Source organism: Pogonomyrmex barbatus, unplaced genomic scaffold (assembly GCF_055798465.1).
Source record: "Pogonomyrmex barbatus isolate J1 unplaced genomic scaffold, ASM5579846v1 scaffold3, whole genome shotgun sequence".
Classification (NCBI taxonomy): Eukaryota; Metazoa; Arthropoda; class Insecta; order Hymenoptera; family Formicidae; genus Pogonomyrmex; species Pogonomyrmex barbatus.
Genome location: NW_028297127.1, coordinates 7557933 through 7582294, shown reverse-complemented (window position 1 = coordinate 7582294; position 24362 = coordinate 7557933). Strand labels below are relative to the sequence as shown.

The 24362-nt window shown below is 37.8% G+C and overlaps 1 protein-coding gene across 2 annotated transcripts in view; it reads left to right on the top strand.

The window, feature by feature from the left end:
• LOC105424766 (uncharacterized) overlaps positions 1–23441 on the top strand; it is a 68948-nt gene extending 45507 nt beyond the window's left edge. For both annotated transcript variants that reach the window (XM_011635164.3, XM_089079876.1), the window contains exons 4-6: positions 9052–9265; positions 13454–13588; positions 14130–23441. In XM_011635164.3, coding sequence (XP_011633466.3) covers positions 9052–9265; positions 13454–13588; positions 14130–14346 — 566 coding nt within the window. In that variant the 3' untranslated portion in view covers positions 14347–23441. The remainder of the gene's footprint in view (positions 1–9051; positions 9266–13453; positions 13589–14129) is intronic.
• Positions 23442–24362: the final 921 nt, after the last annotated feature.

The window sequence follows — 24362 nt, the reverse complement described above, 5'->3', positions numbered from 1 at the left end:
AAGATAATATTTTTATTGAACTTTTAAATACAGTAAATGCTGGTTTAAAAATAAAAATTTACGAGGAAAGATAACAGTTGTTTCATCTTTTTTTAAAGAATGGAAACTTACTCCGCATATATAACTCCGAAAAAATAATAGTCGATTCTCTGTTCAATTTTTTTTTTTTTTTTTTTTTCATAGTTATTGTTGAAGAATTATTCTCTCTCCGTGCCAATTCTGCGTTGAGTACCGTTCTCAGATCTGAATTATGCGGCTGGTACTTCTCTCTCAAACAAGCACGCTTGCGCGTGCTTTGTTTGAAGAGTAACATGAAATATTGCTTTTAGAGCGACTATCGTAATCTCAAGCACGATGACCACTCGTCGACCGCGAGAACAGAAATGTCGTTCTCCACGGTGGCATACAATAATAACAACCGCCACTGACAACCTCCCGCTTTACGGCGAGACGACGAAATTACATCTGGCTCCGCGAAGCGTGGCTAAATACAGCTTGTCTCGCGGAAGAGGCGTCGCGCAAAAACGCGAGTAAGGGTCTTACTTGGCGATAGAGGCAATTAGGACGATGGCGATGGAAAGCGTAACCGGCGACGCGCTTTTAAAATTTCTGGTTACGAATACAGACGGTAATTCGAACGCAACGATGAGAAATCGTAAGGGAAACGGAAGAGCATAAAAGTGAACTAATAACCAGTATTCGAATTCAAACAGCGGAGAATGAATTTTGAAAAAGATGAAATTTTTTTTTAGATATACGAAAAAATATCGAAAACGTAATATTTAACTATCTCGTTATTGAAATAAAGATGAAGTAAATTTTTTATTATAGCGTGATTGTTGGAGAATAAAATAATATATTTTATTAAAATCATTTTTTAAAGCAACTCGAGGTCTCCTCGTTGTCTCGGAGGAAAAGTAAATTACAAAATTGTTGAGAAAATATTCATCGTTGAAATTAAGATCGGAGAGATTCTGGTATACGTTGCGTATATTTCAAGCAGGCTCACAAGTTTGCTATCTTTCGCACGTTAACACGGATATCTCCCGCGAGCGTTCACGCTTCGACAAATTCATCTCGGCGTTGTCGGAAACTCTCTGCAAATTCGCGATCTCCGCGCAACGTAAGCGGAGTATGACTCGGCGATAAGTTCGTAACGCAATTTTCCTGCGCGAGAGCGTCTCCGGCGGTGCGTGAAACTCTGCCTCCGAGAGGACAGGACGAAAGGAAGAGTTCGCGAAGATATCGCGGCGTACATCCGCAGCGATCTCTCCTTGCCGTCGTCGGAAATGAAGCGTAAAAGCGGCACTTTGTCCCCGTTGTCGCCCGTTGTCGACGTTTCGCATATGATATGACAGACCGATCGCGTCTCGATCTAAATGTAAATTCGCAGACTCGTCCACTCGGAAGTGCAGAGTCCTTGGTGCATCACCGCGGAACGAACGCGAATTATCACGTATAATCGCGACGTGTAGACGTCGCGTGGTGCGCGGAAAGAACCGCACGGAGTGAACCACAAGGTGAAATTCAATCGACACGGGTCGTCTCCGTGACGCAGTCGATTGCATTTTTTTATGCAATCGGCAGGATTCAACTGCGCGGTACACCTGCCGCGAGATATCGCGGCAAGGCAATTCGTTATACATTGACATGTGACGTGCGAATCGTTTGAAGGCTCGTCTAAGAATTTGCAAAGTTAGACTAATGTTCTTTCCAATGTAATTTGTACGTTGTTTCGTTGTTGAAATATCTAAAAATTCGGCTAGATACAAATCTGAAAATAATTTTGTTATGAATAATTGTTATAATTTATTACGAGGGACGCTTAAGTATAACGACAGTGCAAACATGTTTGATATTCTAACAATCAACTTGACATTATTATTTCATTATTATTCTACATAATTATTTTGATGGTCTACTATAATTATTTTCAGATCTGGCTACATTTTTAGATACTTCGGTAAAATTTTTTTTTTCTGCGTACGCAAATTTTTTATGAGAATAATATTTTCTTATTGTAGACGTCACTTTTTGAAACAACTTATAGACTATTCTTCTTTTGATATGGAAATGTTTTCTTTCGAACAAAATTTATAACTAAACTTAAAGCTTTTTGAATTCAATATTTTTACATAAAAAGAACAGTTTTAAAGAACAGTTTTAAATTATTTTTCGATCTATGTCTAGTTAAAGTTTTTAGATACTTCAAGAAAATTATTTTTTCTGTGTGTAAACATCGATTCGTGTCGCATTTTCCGTATCGTATTAATTTGTTGACTGAGCGAAGATAACTACTTAATAAAAGATGCAAATGATCGTTGTAATAAATGATGCCGTGTTAGGTGACGCAATGTTAATATTAAGGCCATCGACACGAGTTGCTGATCGCCGACCGAGATCGGTGACGGGCAAACATCGCTAAACATCGTCAATGGTAGTTTAACAATGAAATTAGCAAACTTGCATGGGACACGGTAAACTGGATCGTGCGAGATCCGCAACATCATCTCCTGCCTTCTTCCTGCGTGATCCCGCTCCTCCTCCTCTTTATATCTTGTTCTTCCCCTTGTATCTTGTTTGTATCTTTGTTTTCTTTCTCATTTCTGGATGTGGTCCTCTTCATTTTAACCCCTTTCTGCCCGTCTCTCTTAACGAATACGCTATAACAACGTCGGATAATGTCTTTACCGCGTTTCGCCCTCCGCCTAATCATATTTCATATTTTATCACGGCGAACGTCACTGAAAGATAAACGCGACGGTTATTATTATCGAAGAAGGTCTGATGGAAAGTGCGCTCTTAGATCCTCGCGAGGGTCACAAACTCTGCTCATAAACGTCTGATTTGTGATTCCATTAGCTCTTAGCGATTCGTATTCTATTTCTGTCTTCGTTTAGTTTACGTGGATCAGGTCATTTCAGAGAAACAATATAAATTTAAAAATTGAATTTTTCATACCTCAGAGAGATACCTGGGCAGAGAGGTACATGCTTAAGTATCTGGAATGAAAAAAAAAAATTACGAAAATCAAATTAAATTCATTTCCAGCAAAATTTTAGTAAGATTTTAGAATATATTACGCAGATAAATAATTTCGGATTACGGAATTGTCGTGCATGGCTAATATTAAATCAAATAGATATAAAGGCCAATCAAAGGTCAAAAGCTTTTAGACTGTAATTGACTTCTCTCCGATTATAATTGACCCACTTATTCTTATTGCGATCATAAAGTCTTCTCAATTTGCTTTATCCAAAATTAATTATCAAGGAGTTAGTGCCTTAGATCGCTTATTTAAATTCACGAAACGACAAATTTCATAAACTCATCGCTGTCCATTAATTTTTGAGAGAGGAAAAGTTGTCAGGTTGCGCAAAATATGAAATTTACATACGGCGATAAACTAAAGAAGGGAAAAAAGAGAGACGTACCAAAAATTGTTCTGTTTTCAAGACTGGCAAGATTGGCATGCATAAATTGTTTCACAGCCGTCACTGGAAAAAATGTCATCGCGTCGTTTCAATATTCAAAATATAGTACGGGTGAAACAGGACGACAAATGGCGTCCCACAAGTTAGACGACAGATGTTGCAGTCGTGCTCTCAGGGCCGCGCTTGTATAAGTCGCGTCGATGAAACGACTTTTTTTCTCCTATACCTTACCTGTGCACCCGCGGTGCACCCACCTACGCCAACTTATCGTCTGATATAAGCACTTTCTCCGGTTCTTCAAGCATTGAAAGGTTTTCCGTGGGCGACGCGTAGACGCCGCGACAAAGTACGAGGCAAACTCACGGACGAATATAGCAATCGCACGTTTCGTTGACGTAGTCTTTCCCTGATCCGGCACTTCCTTGCATAATTTGCACTGGACGTTATTCTTTTCATTTGCAAATTTTCCGAACATGCGGAGGCGATGTTTTCTCGGCGAGATACGGCGTTGCTGGCTTCTGGACTATCGACAAGCTTGGAAACCTTTCCCGGAAGAGTTAAGCCTTCAAGCCTAAAGGGGATTAAATATGATGAATCTATTCGCGGGGCAATAAATTCCATAAAAAATTCCATATAACTTTATAACGAAGTTTCGCTAAACTGAATATGCCTGTGCTAATTAGAAGATATGAAAACGTAACTTTACGTTCATTATTTATTATCGCGATTTTCCTTTATGTTTGTAATGCCCTCTGCAATAATCGCATTTGATTAATTAAGTCGCTCTGACATTTTGTTAATTAGAATATTAATTGTAGCGTTGTAATTAAATTGCCGCGCACAATACACGTATTACATGTATCTCCTGTTATTACATTACTTTAGCATAGTAATGTAACCTGTATCAGATTACGCGATGCTACCTGCGCGATAAGATTATTGTACTAGATTACAAGGCATTAATGCATTAGCATATTTTATCCGTAAATAAAGGCTGAATAATCCGCACAGAAGCCGAAAAAATTTATCAACTCTTTAAGCACGGATGAGATTAAAATAATCATTTTCGAGTAATTGTAACATTTAGAGTAAAGTTATTTCTCAGAGAATATAATATATTCTACTTATCCGTAGAGGAGAAACGAATTAATATTTTATATCACGTAAATATAATAAATTTGAACTAGGAATAGCCTTTGCGAAATTGCCACTTTCAACTTTCTCTGTATTACGTTCTCAATTATTCCATCAGGATCCTGACCTTTTGACTCCGTTTCTCACACATGATGTTCCTCACGGGGAATGAAATTGACGGCCAGCGATGTCCCGCCAGGCCGGGGGATTGCATTAATTTTCATCGGACGGATCAAGCATATTTCGCAAATGGCTCGCTCGATTTATCAGATCGTCGTTTAAGCGCCGATTGATCTTTCACGAGGATGCGTTTCGCCACGTCACTCTACTATGCAATCGTCGGATCTGATGGGATATTTTATTTCGCTGAAAGGTCAGATTTAGCGTGCACTGCTGGGACACGCCAACCCCCAGCGCGGTCAGAGATAACGGGGGGGGGGAGGGGGATGATTAATATGGCATAGCCTAACAACGAGCCGGCAGATTTAGTCTTGGCCTTTGCCAAAAGTGGGTCGCCCTCGCTTTTCGGCGATGCCCGGTCAGCCAATTAAAACGCTGATCGCCGTTGGTCGAATCGTGGAATACCATCTTCGGCTTTTTTCGACCTTGTCCAATCAACCATGTAAGCCGGTTAAGCAGAGTGTGATTAAGGTGGTGTTATTTCGGTACTGTATGTCCACAAATATACGCAATTACAATTTATCTTCAACGATTTCTACTTTGTTATATACACATCGATTAGCGAGTACACATCGTTAATGAGTCAAGAATTGCCGAGAAAATAAATACCCCTCAAATTATCATTGGAAAAAGAAAAAGATCAGCCCTAATTTTATTAAAAAAATTTAATTACTTTGTATAAGGAACATATAAAATGTATGAAAAGTATATACGGTAAATGCGGAAGAATCGCACGAATAGAAATTTCTCCATCTTCCTTTTCATTTTTTTTTCTGATATTTTATAAAACAGCTCTGGCAAGTTAGTTAAGCTCTCATTCGTCCAAACTTTTTCATTTTCGAATCGCTTCTATCGAATAACGCCCTGAGATTGAGATAACCGTCGTTTCTTTTACTTCGATTACTTTCAATTAAAGGAAAAGACGGCCTAGCTGGACATATCCATGGTGGATGCTGGTAATCGATTGGCGGTTCGCCGCGAGTTTATTGAGATCCTGGACGTTAGTTAGGAACAAATCCCGGCGAAATTGTCGCTTCCAGGCTGCGTCATTTCCTTCTCCTCTTTCATCCCCTTCTTGTCTCCTCGCTCGAAGACCTCGTCACGAATATCGAATGGTTTTCCGATACTTTCGGCCTCAGATTGTGACTTTTTCTTCTCCTTTTATTGTCTGCGCGATTTGTACCGACGGTGGCGGCGCAATATGCGCTACTTCACCGTTCGCATTATTCTTTTCTGCCATTGTCCGGCTTTACGAAGCTCGGGAAATTCTGACGGAAGCAGAGTGACTTGGCTATTGACTTGGAGATTAAGTGATTCTTGTACGACGAGTGCACGACATATACAAACGTACACCCTCACGCTCGTCTATAAATCGAATTTACTTTGAGAGTTTTTATACAGTTTCAGGCCATAAAAGTAACGAACGATCGAAGAGAAGTAATTGAAATCATTAAGTACGCGGAATTGCATAATAATTTGATAATGCCAATTAACAAGCGTTATTGAATTGTAATAAATACGATAATATTGAATATTTAACAATAATCATGAAATCATTTAAAATTAATTATTAATTATATTATTGAAATTTATAATTTATAGCGTTTTCGTATGTTCAAAGTTTGTTCAAAGCTCATTAAATCGTTCTGTAGTACAATATTTTATTACTGAAGATCTTTATATTTAATTTCCTCAGGAAAAATTAATTTAGCACACTAATCTTCGTAATTAACCTTTCATCTTACAATATTGTTTGGATTTACGGAATTCTAGGAAGTTAAAATTCCATTTACTTCACGGTAATTTGTTAAGTTTTGACATTATATAGTTTCCCAACTTAACTCATTATGAGAAGAAAGACTTTTATAGATGATATATCATATTTTCTGGCAAAACAAAAATATGCTTACAAAAGAGTAGAATTTTCTTCAGACATTTTAAATAATATTTCTTGAAAAATACCTTATAATAAATTATTTTATCAGCATGTAATAAGTGAATTTGTTCGAAAACAAAATTTACATAAATATCGTATTCATCATCGATATTTATTCGGTATATGAAATATCATCGGTATATGAAATATTTCGATCGCGACGAAATGACTTTGCAGCTTATGTTATCATTACGAAGAATATAATTGCACGTATATCATATTTATCGATTGTTTCTTTCGCGTCGGGAATATTACAACGTTACACCTGCAGAGTCATACACATTTGGCAGTAATCGTAGTTTTCTTTTTTTTTTCTCGCGCTCATACATCCACGCATGACGCATATAGCTGGGAACGAAAATGTGGGCTACAGGCTTTGTCGACGCACGCTGTGATCTCCATTGTTTCGGAAGACCGAATTACAAAATCGAGTATTCCGCGCTCTATGCAGACGCTCTCGAGTCGAGAGTCCGACCGCGTTACAAATTTCATGCTTGTACTTGTCCATCGCATTGCACCAGGGCTTGAGCGGCTTCCTTCCTCTCTAAATTATCCAACGTTGACGTTGGAAGGCAGCCTAGAATTTAATTGGCGAGCGATCGTAATTCCGAGCATGCCCAATGAGCATTCCTAAATTTTGAATGTAATGTAAATATTGGTAAAATTGCACAGTGCGGTTGAAACACAACGAGCTCACAATTTCAAGAAAATATTTTCCTCGTTGCCATCGCATTGATTTCTTCTTTAATGACACCGACGAATGTCGGGGATTAAATCTATATTTAAAAAAATGCGAATTTTTCATATTTTTTCCAACGTTCTGTGACGTTTTATACATATATGACGTTTAATCGACATTTAAAAATCTTCCCGTTTAGACTTTCAAGTAATCACAGGAGAAAAAAAGAGTCTGATGTTTCGCTCGTAACGACATTTTAAATAATCGCTGTTCCGCAGCAGCGCGCAACGTAATCGCGATATTTTATCCCGAATGATAACCTGCATTATTTAGAGCAACTAGTGTCAAGAACGAAGAAGTGAATCTAGTTTGTTCTCTATGGCGAAGATCGCGATCGTTCCGTCTGCTAACACGCGTTCGCTTCCTATCTCCTAACGGAAATCTAAACGACCGAGAGGGACGCGTTCTACGCGTATCGTCTCGTCAAATCACCAACAGTGTGCCGTGTATATTCAAATCGCGATGGATTCGAAAGAGGTCGCGAAAGCTCCCCTTTGCATACTAAACGCCGCTAAACGCTATTATCCCAGCGCTGCAATAACGCTGCCAATGTGGAAGGAGCGCGACGACACTCCGGTATAGTATGCGTGATAGGCGTGCAGCACGCATACCGGCGTGATTATCTCATAATAGTCTCCTCGAGATAGAAAAGTCATCAAGAAAAGTCGCACAAAGGGCTAAAGGCCCCGTTTTTTACATTTCTCCCTTAAAACGCAACAGAACTTGATTACTAGTTCCTCGATTTGCTAGTCGAATTTTTTTCTCCAATGATTTATCAAAACGAGAATTTCTAAGTTAACAATATTTATTTGTAAATAAAAATTTAATTAACCATTTTTCGTCTAATTTATTTTTAACGTTGTTTACTAAACGTTGTTTGCTAGTTATTAGTAAAAGTTTGTCATTTAATAAATGTATGATATTTTTGTTACTATTTTAAGGTATCACTTATGTACATGTCACTTAAAATTACCAGGAAAAGTTTATATTTTTAAAGTCGCTAAATAAAGCTGTTAAAAAAAAAAAGAGAAAAGTTTCTGTTTATTATAACTTGTTGAGCTAGTTAAAAATAATAACTTTTTTATGGTACGCTTTTAGACTTGGAGAATGCGTTTTGTTATAAAGTTTAATCTATTATTAATTGTTTATTATATTTATATATACGAAGGCATCGAATGAGATTCTATCTTTATAGATGAATTTTTTGTAATCAATAATTTCGTCGTTTAATTAACTATTATTTTTGCAGATTATATAAAAATAAAAGTATAAGATATCATTTTATAATTTTTAAATTTAACTTGTCAAAAATGTTCAGTTTCGAGTTATCAAGAACTCGACAGCTGTATTTTTGTTGACGTTTACATTAAACTTTTCAAAAATATATCTAAAATATATCACGAGAGAATGTAATACCGGTAATCATGGATAAAGTAATAAAATAATAAAACACATATATATATATATATATATTATATAGGATAAAATATGTCAGATAGGCTAAAATAAATTTTCAAGACTAATTAATTAAGCGCTTAGCTGCTGATGTACGTGTTTCGTCAGTGCATCGGTTTTCGGCGCTCGTTTTCGCTTTCCTAAAATAATCAGTGAGATGTGTGTTGTTTCAGGGGTATCTGGCAAAGACGTAAGCGGATGGCCGAAGATCCCGTGTCTAAAAGGCCGTACGTCTAGCAAAAGAGGAAGCGGTGCGGGAGGGCCGCACGTAGGTCCACCGCAGTGTCCGCATTCTGTTTTGAGCAGCACCCGCAGTTCGGTGAGCAGCTCACCTTTGAGCCCGTGCCCGACGCCTATGCCCTTTCTGGTGACTTCGGGCTCCGTCAGGTGAGTGCGGTTCACCCTCTAATGTACGTCATATATGTTATCCTTGATGACGTACCGAGAATCGATTTATTAACGTCAAACTTGGCGAAACCAAGGGATTTCAAACTGCGTTTTACAGAAGAATATAAATCACCATAAACGTCATCGTAGCGAGTGTGTAAAAATAGGACACTTTCCTAAAGTTTAATGTCAAATTCTGAAAAAATACATTTGCCTATTCTGTCGTATATTTTTCCTCTATGTTTTTCTTAAAATAATTTGAAACTTATTTCCTTCCTTGCGCCTCTCGAATTAACTATTCCGTGCGTTATTTTGTCTCGAATTAAGTGAAATCTGATTCGAGTTTCTCATGGAAGAAATGTCGCGAGAAGCAATTAGCAGCGCTGAAGATCCTCTACAATTATGTTAATTCGCGAACATTGCAAAGTTCTTTTTTTGACATAAAAATGATGTCGACTATTATTCGCGTAAAGGCCACTTAAAATAGGTCTCCACTTAAAATAGGTTTAATACATATTTTATCAGGCATTATGTCCAACTGTGAGACAAACATAGCTTGGTGTAAGTCGCGTAAAGTTCACAGCCGACGATAGTCAATGTACATGTTTTAATTCGTCGTTGATATACGTAATTTCCTGCCACCTACGTCAGTCGTCATTTTCATCACGTAGAAATACGTAACTCGTGAGACAAATGATTTTTCTCACGATACTCATAACTCCGAGAAAAAAAAATTATTTCAATAAAATTTTTTGCTTTTCATATATTCAATAATCCGTCAATAAATATTTTAATAAAAATCCACAGTTATATTACATCGAAGCATTTGAAGAATTTTATATATATTTTTTTTTATTTAATCTTCTTAAGCGATTAAGTTAATAACGAACTTTTTTTTATGATATTGAATTTAACAATTTTATTTTATTTAACAATTTTTTCTGGAATAACAATTTTAGAGTAGAATGATAATAGTATCGCATTTGGTATTAGAGCAATGTCGCACAATAATTAATGAAGGTACGATGATTAAGGCTTCCTTTTTTATTTGCGCAATAATTTTTATTGCTTGTCACGATGTGATAACAATTAATGATATGAAAAATGGAAAAATGGAGATACGCTTTTGCGCACAACGTTATATGTAGTCGCGTTTATTTTATCCAATAATTCGTAATACTTTTTGCAATGAAATACTTACTCGGTTCGTTAAAAGTCTTTTTATTTGTTCTCTGTAACTTACTCTTAGATATTAATGAGTTGTTAACTTTTAATTGCGATCTTCCGCATTCGCTATAACGATTACAGTTTAACTATAATGATTTTTGTTATATATTTCGTTATATCGTAAATGTAACGTAATTTAGTAGAATTTTTTTTAAATCATTGTGTTTTGAAAACTTCATAAAACTGATATTATATTTTCATACTTGCAAATTTTTTTTCTATAAGTAACAAACAACAGTACAGAGATAAAGTTCAAAGCGATAGCTTTTGAGTATTCTAATTACATAGAAAGTATGAAATTATCATGATAACATGTACGAGACTTTTCTTCTATTTTTTTTTCTTTTACGAATAAAATACGTTGCCCAAGGTTAAGCCATAAAAGTAATGTAAAGCAGTAAGATGAATACACTATAATGTTTTATAGTGCATTGGAGCCCATAAATTGCAACAAACATATTACTGTAGATAAATGGAGTAAGAACGAGAGAGAGCCCACAAGAGAGCCCTTCTTTTCTGCGATATATGAGACGTCATTATCCGCGTAGTTTAAGGAATGAAGTCTTCTTTTACTCAGCTTTAGGAAACACTTTAATTTACGTTAAATTTTGCATATTTCTTCTAAAAGTTTTTTTCAGTTTCTCAAAACGTATCTCGAATATATCTATATCTATATCTTGACATATATAAAATGACTAGATTGATCCGAAATTTTTCATTTACGAAACTATTCTTTTTCGCTTGACGGAGGTTTTTCCAGGAAACGAGATCATCCGATCATCTATACCTTTCGAGAGAAAAACCGATCTTTCCGAAAAGTTTGCGAATTCAGCGAATGTGAGCGGAATAGCGAGTTTGTCGGATATAACTCCGACAACCTGACATGCCCGGTCGGGTCTGAATGAATAATTCATGACATCTCTCAAAGCACCTAGGGGCCCTGCTGCTGCAATATCGATAACCATCCACTTTGATCAACCATTTCCCGTCCTGTCGCCCGATAATCGTTTTGCGAATTCCCGCGGCACGAAACGCGAGACACGCGTTGAAATTTATCAAGGATAAGCAGACTTCGTTTCTTCAATCGGCACCCTACGCTGATAAATGTTTACGTTTACCCGTAAACATAATTTCCTTTTACCGATTTAATATCTATACCCTATTAATCAAAGTAAAATAACCAAACATAGGTAGATTATAAGTAATGGGACGTAACAAGATAGAAATAGCTTTTCGAGCTGAGTCTTAAGGTATACACACGGTAAAAAGTAATATTTTCATCTAGCTTTACAAATAAATAATTTTAGGGATTTTAGTCTTGAAAGCTTTGTTCCGAAAATATTTTCAACATATTGAATGAAGGTTAACACTTTCGCGAAGCGGAAAACGCACAAAGAGCAAATTGATCGATCTTTATTCGATTTAATCGGCATTACGATACACACATTTCTTTCTAAACGGAACGGCTTTTTTGTAGAATATCCGTTTATTTCTGCGATATTTATAGAAGGGAATAACGTACCGCTCCACATATCTCGCATTTCAATCGCGTTTAGAGCAATTCTATGAAGGGACCGCTTATGTCGTTTCGCTCGCGGTCGCATTTTAATCCTTAAAATAGTCGCGGCTTTTAGTAGAGCGTGGGACAAGAGCGAGACGTTCTTTTCGCGTCGGCGAAGGGCACAGATACTTCGCGTGTAGAGGCGAAATTGAGTGCGTAGGTGTGCCTATAGCCCTAGTCTATCTATCGAACTTATCGATTAGCTCTTTGCTCCGCTCTCAAGTTCAGGGGGCTTTTCGTCACTTGACAAATGTTAACGACGCGACGGGGAAGGGACGGGGATGGCGAAAGCGAAGGGATGAGCCATATATGTTACCATATCTGTTACGTAAGCCGTAATAGCCGTGTGCGAGTTTTCATATGTCGGTCTGCCAATTTTTTTCTCACATTTCGCCGTGTGCGAGGAGCGCAGAATCCGCCGTATTCCATATCTCTTTGTGTCGACAAAAAATATCGCAGTATTTTTTTATATCGATGACAGAGGAAACTAATAGCCTTTCGATATAAAGAAGAGTCAGTTCGCCTCGTAAAATGGCAGGTATTAATAACGTTTCCCCCTTTCCATCGTTAGAGAAACGTGATCGAAGTTGGACTTAACGCGTTTCGGCGTGTACGAATGCGAGAGCGATTAACATCTTGCGTGTAACATTAATCACGTCTCTGTAACGACCCGGTAGAACCTTGCCCGGGGCAATGGAGTGTAAAGTTCTTAAGAACCGTTAGAAAAAGAATAGATACGATGCGTCATCTCGCGATCATTAAGCATAGTTAATCGAAGACTGACGTACTCGAGCAAATTGCAGCGTACTGAAATCGTGTATTATCGTGTATTATCGTATGTCGAGGTTCTTTCTTACTCGCTCCACTTATCTTTATCCTTTAGCCTTTATTTGACCACGCCAGTTTTTCCGAAGTTTCTCAAAACTTATTCCCATATAGGAATCTTCTCTTTCAAATTAAAACAAGACTAAAGACTCTCAAATTGACTTTTTTTCTTCTAAAATTTACAGTTTCATATTCCTCGTAAAAACTGTGATTTTTTTTTTTTTTTATTGTATTTTACGTTTTCAGCATAATGATTTTTAATGATTTCACGAAAATATGAGAGGAACCTTAAGAATATTGGTTTTGGCTCTTCGATGAATCCCCCTTCATCCCCTAAAATCTATATCTGCCCGAAGTTTCAAATCCGTTTGAGTTCACGGGTCGCCGAACTTCCCTTGTTAGTCTACTGTTGTCCGTACCCTCTCTGATAAATGGATTCACTTGTATTCTATGTAGAATATAAGAACAAAGTCGGCGATTTAACTCACACTTGGAGAACTTAAGGGTTAAGATCAGGAGGACATCGCACAATCTGCGGATGCTTTAATTGCAATTAACCGATGTTCGTGTTCCAGTAGCAGCATGGTGCAAAGCGTCGGGGCCAATCTATCACCGGACCAAACATTCGGATCGATCCGGTCGCTTTCAGTGACGAGAGAAGTAGCTAGCTTTCCCCTGTCGCGAACGCCCACGCCGCCCCCGCAGCACAGGTAAATTCTGTTTATCTTACTTGATCCCGATACGATTAAACAACTATCGACAAGAGACACACTACGCGAAATAAATAAATTGAGCCTTCCATAATAAACAAAAGTGATATCTAATGTCAACGTTAATTAAAATCAGTAACGTGAAAATTATTTATTTGTGTCACATGATAGTCCCTATGATAAATAAATGCTGAATTGACAAATTTCGATTACACGTTATTTATTTATTAATATTAAAGGTAAACAATTTAGTCCATAGAATGCATGCATTTTCTGCCGTTGCTCTTTAACCTTCAGTCCGTAAGATCGCTTTAAAGATTCGACTTTGTTATTTTATAAAAAAAAAAAACTCAATAATAATTAAATTACTAAATATTTTGTACATATCTTACAATCGAAAAGCGAATAAAAAGATTGAGTCTTCTGAATTTTTTTTTTTTAAATGTACGAAATATTCGAAATTTTATGGATTGACGTTACTGCGGCTAAGGCGAACTTCTGCAAATTCATGAGGCGAACGGCCTTTTCGCGGTCGTTGCAGACCGTCGGCAGTGCTGACGGCGAACCCTGAGGAACTGGTGGGCGTCGGTAGCCCCTTGAGGGAGGCTTCACCCAGGCCAGAGGTGCGCGTGGTCGCGCCCTCCCATCGGCCACCACCAACGTCCGCCCTGGCGACTACGACGAACGGCGGTCACGTCGTCTCCACGGCGAACCGCAAATCCGTCAGCATATTACTACCAGAGCAGAGCAGTGGATGACAGCAGCAACAGCGACAGCAACCGCTGCAACAGCAGCAGCAGCAGCAACAGCAACACGGCTTCGTGCACCGTTGCGACGAGCAGCCGCTCTCGATTTAGGAGCATCTCGCTCGTCTGCGAGAGGACGCGTCTCGCGTTACGCGTCACGATTCGATCCGAGTAACTGAGAGTTAATTGATCTCATCGCGTTTCTCCTGTGACCCGCTCGGGCACAGTCTCCGCATGCAGAGGAGGGTGGGGGTGGGGGTGGGGGGGAGTGCGAGAGTGAAATAGTCGCCTGACGGATGACGATCCGTCAGGAGGCGAGTGATTGATGACTGGTTAATGTCGGTTAACGTCACGCACCACGGACCGCGAACTGTCCGTTTTAAGCTTGACCGTGTTAGATAGCAGTCGGCGCGCAAGATCCGAGAGGGTCGAACGATATCATTGACATTTAGGAGATGATGGGCCTCGTAACGGATTCCGTCACTTAGCCGATTGATCAACGATACTCCACGCGAACCGATGATTTGACCGTTGTGTATCATCATTGTTCATACGGAGATGTTGCCCGTGCAAGAAACCGTGCTCGGTGTCTCCACAGACCAATGGCAAGCCACCACACCAGTTGTCAGAATGCATAAAAAATTATCACGGGGACGAAACAAATGAAACTGCGATCGCTGGAAATTTTCCAGTACATGTACATAGGCGAAAGAGGAACAAACAACGTTGGAAAATTTTTCTTTTATTTCCGAGTCGTGGTGGATCGATCGCGCTTCGATTCGTTGCATTATTAGAGCGTTATTCTGCATTATTAATAATCTAGAGAGGTACACAACGCGCGCTACTGATCAGAGGTGCTATTCGACACGCATGTCTTAATATTTGAAAATTGCACGTTAGCGTTGTATCATGATACAAATATAATAATGCGCTGTGTGCGTGGCAGCTACCAAGTACATGACAAATAATACGTAGAAATTTATCTTTTGCTCGGAGAGCAAAATAAATAAATCTGCAAAACGTATAAAGCCGATACGTTCGCATTTGATTAAAAGCATAGCAAGGCTTTTATATTATATTTAACGAAAATTGAACATTTTGCAATGGAAGAAACTATTTAGCAAATTAGATTTGACTCACGATGCTTCTGCAACTCGTCGACAGAACAATTTTGAACTTTTTTTTAGCGACTATAATGTAATCGTATGCGAATTGAATTTTTTACATACAGTTATCTTTTGCTATCGTTATTTTGTACGCTGGATGATTTTTCTAATCAGAAATAAATGATAATTTACTTGTATTTAGATATATTATTTGATATGAAATATTATAAATATTAAGTGATGAAAATTGGTAATAGTTAGCTTGCCCTTTTTATCGAAAGTGTGAATATTCGCCGTGTGTTAATATACCATACACAAACATATCTTGCCTCTTTGTACATTAAGGACTATTCTCAGCGGACTACGCCAGAATCCGCAACGATCCTTTCCCCGCGCATCGAAAGGGTTAATGGACTGGGAGACACCCAGCACGGTTTCTCACTAACAGCATTAATTAAATCTCAGTTATTCAGAACTCGCGTCGAGCGACACGCCTTCCTATTTATACACCGCCAAGCTCCGTCGTCTCGAACATTTACACTCCGGTAGATATTCGTCGCAACGGGGCGCGTTTCTGGCCAAAAGTAGTCCTTAAGGTATCCTCGCGCGTGATTTAACACGTCCCTCGAGGCGTCAAACGTGATCCAACGAAGTGAGAGAGGTCGAGATCAATCCGAATCCTCTCCTCCCTCTTGCTCTTGCGATTTATTCCTCTTTGGCCCTCCAGCACTGAAAACGGTCGAAAACTTATCGAATTATCAGATTTGTTACAGCAGCAGTTTCACTTTAAAGTCGATGAGTCGATACGTTTGTACATTGATTGCAATGTTTTATCGCGCAATCACGGACTTCAATTTATCAAAATTTCTTATTAACGATGTAAAATAAAACTCTGAAAAATATCAGGCGCTATTGAATAAGACAAGCGTATTTATTAAGGCACTATATATTCACGGCATCTTAGCCTTTCGCTGATTCAGCTTTGTCATAAGAACGATCTTTGGTACTGGAGGGAGGCTGAAAGGACGAATCTCTCTCTTTCTCTCTCTCTCTCTCTCTCTCTCTCTCTCTCTCTCTCTCTCTCTTTCATGGCCGAATCTCTAATATTGCCACGAGAATCAATATCGCGAGAATTGCGGGCAAAGGTTCCCAGGTAGGTAAATATATTAACTAAGCATTAGATGAACCGTCGCGGGTCATACGGATGACGTTGGCAGGTGTTCAAATCTCGTCTAGAAACAGACCGATAGGATGTTCGGTCCAATTCGCGCAGGATCGAGATGACGATCTTATTTTTAATCCAGGCGAATTATCTCTGGCCCGATTTAGCTGATTCAACGAAAGGCACTTAACCCATACTTATGTTAGTGAAATAGTACGACAGACTCCTCTACGATCAAGCGCGACATTTCAGCCTTTTTTTTTTTCAAAATTGACTTTTTAAATGTATTGACTTCTGAACAAATTTATCAATTTTTTAACATTTATTTAAATTCTTTAATTTTTGACAGCGATTAGAGAAATTGTGTAATATTTCATGTTTAACAATTTTGAAAAATGACGTTGATTACCATGATTGAATATCACTATTGGATTTATGTAGGATCATTTATCACATTTGAAATGTCAGACAAATGTCTGACAAATTTATATAAGTTCTCGCGCGATTGTAAATAACTTACGAAACTTTGGACATGAAGAAATGCATATATTGGAGAATTAACAATTTCGTATGAGTATCTCCGAGAGAAAGACTGCTCGAAGTATTGACTAATAGATTGAGAGTCGGGCCGAAACGACTAGCAGTATGACTGTAATCATTGACAATCTATTATAGAAGATACTCCTGTCGCTAAACCGGAAGAAGCAGCGAGAGAAAGATTTCGGGGATATGAAAGCTTGAAAAAAATCATGACATCAAAGTTTGATGAAAAAAACGATAAAGGATCGAGACGACTAAAAAAATTAAAAGAAGGGGGAGTGCAAAAGAGCGGCAGTCTCGGACATCCAACATTCCATCGCTCAATAATACTTATACATACATAATAAATGAAGTAAATGATTTTCAAAAGTAAATTTTATAAAACATAACTAGTTAAGTTAATTAATCTTTATTTTATTTTTAAATGAAATGATTTATTTACGGCAAAATCATTTGTTCGAAATTCTAATAACGATATACTAATTAGGGACTCAGTGTAAAATTTAAAAATGAGATATTGAAAATCTTTAGTATTAAATATTTTATTTTTGTGTCAGCTATACACATGTCAAATATGTAGATCTGAAAACGAGAGATTCTTTTCGAGAGATTAAGGCCAATACGTATTTTACCTTTGTCAGACAAAGATAATAATTTATTATTTATAATGATCTGTTTTTAACAAGCTTGTTAAATTTTCCTACCATTACCCTTTTACTACAATATATACAGACCTCACTATTCCACGTTTCACAAATTCGAACACGGCAATCAATGAATCATGTGAACATCGTTCCATCGAAAATATTCCATTCGGTATAAGATCGTAAACTCGTTAAAGTCGACGACGTTTTGAATTTGGCACATTAGACAAACACCGTCGATCCTCTTATTTTCGAATGTCGACTTTTTTGTCCTCTGGAACTCGCAATTGGATCTCGAGCACGAGAGACGCACGTTACGTCGTGAAAGATCATCGATGTCAAAAGCAAATGTTATCATCTCGGTAATAGGACGAAAAATGAAATTCTTCCCGCGCTGTTGGTGTTTCGCGATGAAAAGCAAGACGAGAGCAGGTTTTAACGAGCAACACGATCCCCCAACACGACGCTAACCCGTAGCAATCGGATTAAGTGCTTTTGATGGAATTGACCGAAACTGGATATGGGGCTTTTGTGACGCTAATTAACACGTATCGCTCTGAGCGTCCGCGAAAAATATAAACAGACAGATGCGCGGCAACTGGAAATACGAGCTTTATTACGAGAGAAAAAAATTATTATCCTATGATGAATGAACGCGATTTCTATTATCAGTCCTAAACTTGAAAATAAAAAAATATTTACAAAAAATAATAAGATTATGTTGTAAAACGTAGGAGAATCGAAATTGTATAGAGGAAGTATAAAAATGAGAGAAAATATATGTATGTATATATATATATATATATATATATATATTAATACTTTTTCAATAACTTTGTTAAAAGGAATTATTAAGATAAAAATATATTGTATAATTATTACGACGTGAATATTCAATTATACATATTGAAAGATTTAATTATCATTTAAGTAAGGTTGAAAACGTAACTTAACGAACGCAAAGTTTAGCGGCATATAGAATATATGCTCAGCGATATACGTTAAGGAGCGTCTCAATGGTACTCCATAGAATGGTGCTAGCTGGAATACCAAGAAGATTTTTGCGTTGATGAGGTAACTCTTATCGTAGGAGAAATGGCGGGTACTAATCGCGTAGTATATTTAAGGTAAGCGTAATCCTTAAGGCAACACTCGTGTTATGCTCATAATATTCTGCTTGCTCGACGATGCTGCGATCGATTCTCGGCAACCCCCCCCCCCCCCCGGATTCGAGACCCTCCTCGAGCAGGCAGCCGAGAGATTTTAAGTAAGACTCTAGTCCTGTAAATACGTAGATAGACGAAGTATCGGTCGAGTGGAGGAGCGTGTGGTGAGTCTAAGGATTTTCAAACTCACGTCACGCTTACGATTGTATTGTAGTGGGGAAAAGATTGTTGGAGTTTCACGATCGCGGATGTATGCGCTTTGCAAGCTTATGACTTAGTATCAAGAAGAAGAAAAGGGTACTCTTTGGGGTGCGTTGTTACAAAGAGGACATATTATCTCTTTAAGAGACTTTACCATGTAATGGTTACTTCGGACAAAAGAATTAACTGAAAAACTTTTTTTATTCAACTTTTTGCTTTACTTTTTATTTTAAATGCTAATTATTTACCTTTTAACGTGAATGAAAAGAATACTCGAAGAGTTAACGAAAGTGAGTGTACGCGTCTTTTTATTCGTCTAAATGAATCGGAGTTGTGATTTGCGAAATCGCACGAGGTGATATATCGATGTTGCTCCTCCGGACACAATCTCAGACCAACACCAGGATTTAATTATAAGCACCCTTGTCCCTTGTACGTATAATGAAGATTAATACGGTAACTAATCGGGCGATCGGTATATCGATCATCGAAACGCCGGCGGATGAACTTGTGAACTTTTGCCAGTCACGGTTTCGATTCTGTTCGGTGCTTCGGAAAAGTATACGGTGCATAATCCGGAGAGCCGCCTACGTGCTCGTGTCATCAACGACGTGTGCTAATTATTCCACGGGTTTGATCGAGAACCTACGAAAGTAGTTGAGTGATCGTCGGTCGAAACGTCGCAAACGTTTCGCCGAGGACTCGAACGCGGACACCCTTGGGTTTCTATATGGATATATTCGACAATATATTTACATTAATCGTAACGGTCTAATACGCATACTCGTGTATGTAGCTCACTCAATAGCATTTGTTCGTTCTGTCATAGGATGATGACTGAGAGATGCAAAAGAATGTTACGAGTAATCGCACGGACGACTCGTCCAATTATTCTGATTCACGTGAGTGAGAACGAGTAGAATTCGCGAAATTGACGCCGTTTATTACGAGGGTGGTACGAATAGACTTAAAAAAAAAAAAAAAAAAAAAAAAATTACAAATTTGTTTTTAATCTTTGATTTTTTAATATTTAAGAATATTTAAACGCGCGGTTGTCACCTTTATCGGTGCAATCTAATCCGTTACGGTATTCACTCTAAATCACTTGGACAAGATTTTCAAGATTTGATTTACACTACCGTTGTAATAAACGGCCCTAAGTCACGAGATGAAATATGAGGGAAGCGTGTGCCAAAAAGTAGGACAAATTTCTCTTGCGGATACGGGGCGAGACAATATTCGTGCAGCTTTTTCTGTTTTGCTCCATTTCGTCCCACTGTTCCACTTTTGACAGCCTAGATGTGACATCTGGAATGTAACGTAATATCGCTAAGAACAAAATCGTAATTGGATGGATTCCAGGACGTTTCTCCGAGAGTCTCTTCAATTCCGTTATTCCGATGTCTTCGAGATGGAACCGTGGGATTAGATGGATTAAGCTCCCATCGAGCTTATGAGAGGCACTTGTGTGAGAAATTTGCGACGTTGAGAGCGATGCCTTTACGATTGAAAGATTCAATGCAGCGGTGAATTAACTCTTTTGAGAAGTAGAGATAATTAGTCTCACGTATTCTAGTTCTTTTTTTGATCTTGGAATTAAATTTTAAAGTTGAATTTCAACTTAGTTTTTTCAGATTCTCAAAAAAGAGTGTTCGATCATCGTTTCGTTGAAGCCTTCGATCATACTTTCGCAATACAGAGTCAAGCCGAGTCGTTTGCGATGCTCAAGTTTCAATAGCGAGACTCAATCCCGCCTTCTCGCTCCGTTCTCCTCCAGTCGGTCGACTTGTTTTATTCTCACGAACACGATATTAATTTGATGTGACTCAAACGAATTGCTTTAATATCGGCAAGGCTCAAGATCGGAAATTAATGTGTGACTCTCGTCACTCTTCGTCGGCACATCCTTCCCTGGATGCCGGAGAGTACATTCTCATGCTGCAGATGGTGATGGCAGAAAGATTTCGGTTACATAGATAAGGTGATATGTTCTTTTTTTTTTTAGGCAAATTGTGATAGAATCCGTAGGCATGTAAGCCATAAGTTTAATTTAAGCGACTATATACGATTTTAATTCTCACTTATGTGAAGTCGATAAGCGAGCAAGTGTGCAGAGTGCAGTTTGCCGCAAGCCGCTTACCGTACCATAATTAAATCTCTCCCGCGGTTTTAAGGAGACGAAATTCAAAATAACATATTTCCTCTCGTTGTTGTAACTTCGAAGCTTGCGATGCCTGTAACGCAAAACTGGATGAACGCTGCAATTTGTTTTAAAAGAGAGAGATTGCAGTATTAAAATTTTTACAAATAAATTTGTTGTAATTGAATCTAAAGGATATATAGAAATTACGACAAGATTATTAGTATATATATAAAATTGGTCCCAATTATTAACCTTTCATTTGTTTTTCACTTGTCGCAAAATAAACAACAAATAACAATTTTTATTTACAGAAAATAAAACGATGATAGCATTTTTGGTTTGCACATCTGTAAAAACAATTTGGCAAACAAATGAATAGCACTCGTCCGAATCTTGCTTGTAAGGCTTCACATGAAATAGATGTAAGTGTACGATTTACAAACGTATCGTCCTGTCGAATTGAGTCCTTCCGGCGGGACTCGAGCGACTCGCATTCATGATATACGTATAATTATACATAGCCAAGATAAAATTTACAACACACATCAGGATGAGTTTTATAGCTGTTGATTATAAAGAGGCTGATTAAGTTTAGATATCGTTCCAGTGTACTCAATACATTTGATATAACGCAGTTAAAGATATTCGTATAGTAGATAGGCGTTTACTATTATTATTATTATTATCACTATAGTGCTAATACTATAGTTATACTTTAAGATAAATATCCGACAATTTTGTCCCGTTTCTTAGTCGCGTTCGACGCGATGCCGCGACGCCACGAAATGAATAAAGGCTAAACGGAGTATCTTTATATAGAATAGAACGGTCCATCTTATCTAGCATGATTAAAATTGGATAGTAGGTATCACCTTTTATCATGTTTACCAGATTGAAAAGAACCATCAACTTCATATCTCTACATTGCTTGTCGTTGTAATAATGGAATGGGGGATGTCGGCGGAACAATGGGGTAAAAAGTAAATTTTAACTCTCTACATAAATCGATATGTAGGTCATCGGATATAGCGCGCGGGGCGCTCAATTTTACAAAACCGGACGCGGGCCCGGAGGTGCTCGTTGCGAGAACGGGAGACTCCTTTCTACGAGACTCGTTCTTACGGTTTTCGCGAGTCCGCGCAACCGGCGCGGTTTTATACTTACATTTCGTGGCGAACGGGCGACGGGCAATAAAGGGAAGCGATTATGGCCTATACGTGCGCATAGAGACATAAAGAAACGAAAATACCGAACGCAATTTCCCAACTCACGTACGCCGCACACGAGACACCGCGGGCCCGCGTCGACGTAATATCCGTTACAGCGCGTTATTCGACGTGGGGGCGAGCGACATTTATCACTTGAAAAGATCCGCATGAAAAAAAGAAAAACAAAAAAAAAATTCACTTCCCAACGACAACAAATTTTTTTGATACCGATCTGTCGGCCGCGTCGACGTCGCTTAACGCGCTTCGGTTTCGGTCGGTGTGTCTGATCTTATCGTTTCGTAATTAGCTGTTTCATCGCATATCGGTTTCTATCGTGAACGGAAGTACTTTGGGAGAACAATAGTGGCAACGATTGACGGCGTCACGCTCGTGAGACGAATGCGAACGAAGAGGACGCGTGAATCTCCCCATAAACACTTCAAGAACGTTTTAATGCTAGAAGTAGCGAACGGTCATTTCTAAACATTTTAATTTTTTTAAATTAATATCCTTCCTACATATTAAATACACACAATTTTTGAATTTTCTAATTTTTCATCGATTAATCTCTTTATTCCGATGGAATATTGAAAATTAGAAAATTTTTGAATTCTATCTTTGATCGCGTAGAAAAAAATATTAATAATAATTTATAACAATAAAAATAGTTAGGAATGACCGCTTGGTACTTGTAATGTTAAGCGAGATCCAATTAGCATAGTGAGAGAGTTACGGCTGAACATTGGTGTCATCGTTATCGCTATATGATTATCATCACGCTATTCATCGTTACTATAATCATCATCGCTGCGACGCGATGGTGAAGTAGTGCGCTCTATACTCGATATTCTATGTCGATACCTACACCTAACTGTATATTAACAATGATCACTGTGTAAGGAGTTGAAATTCCAGTATAATAAAATCGCTCTTCATATTCTCGTTCTTGTATTCCATAAACCCAATTATCCCAATTATCCCAATTATCATGTGAGGATGAATCACAGAATAACGATACGTCTCCGTAACATCTTTATATACTTAAGAATAAAAAAGATCGTATTTTTATTTTAATGCTGTGTATTAAGTAGTTTAATTCCTAATTAAAATTAAGTTTTGATTATGAAATTAATCTCTGAAAAAAAAATGAGAAAAGGAAAAAAGAAATAAAAGGAAAAGCAGTTTTAATTATTTTACTTTTTCTAAAAGATTATATTTTTTTTCTGTTAATATAAATTTTTTTCGTTTATTCCTCTTTTGAAAAAAAAAAGTGTTGACATCTTTTTCGAGGAGAATATTTAAGATCAATGTTTAATGTAAAAGTCCTTGCTTTTTGAAACATCCTCGTAATTCTTCATTATATTAAAAAATGATTCTTTATGAATATCACGTTTGTTTATTTCTACATATTTTATTTTGGATAAATTAAAAATATCATATGCGTGTTTTTCATGAGGAATGAAGTTGGAGGCCGGATTGACTTGTTGATCGACACTCTTACGGTGAAAGTTGATCTATATCGGAATGTTCACTATAAATTTGTTGGAGAATGAGAGATGAATGATCGGGCCAAATGATTAGAAAAAGTTATCAGGAAAATTTCTTGCAACGCTTGTAGATTGCTATTATACCAATCTCGCTATCATTTCAATTCAACATTTACGACGATTCACGAAATATAATGTTGTATTCGTTCCCGGACGCACGTTTATTTATTTGTACATTATCTCACTGAATAGATATGCATATGTCTTCTTTACACCGCTTAGGCCGCACGTCACGTTTTCATCGAACTTTTGATTAAATAATAAGCAATTTTTCATTTGAATCCGATTGTCCCTTTCAGACGAGATTCGGG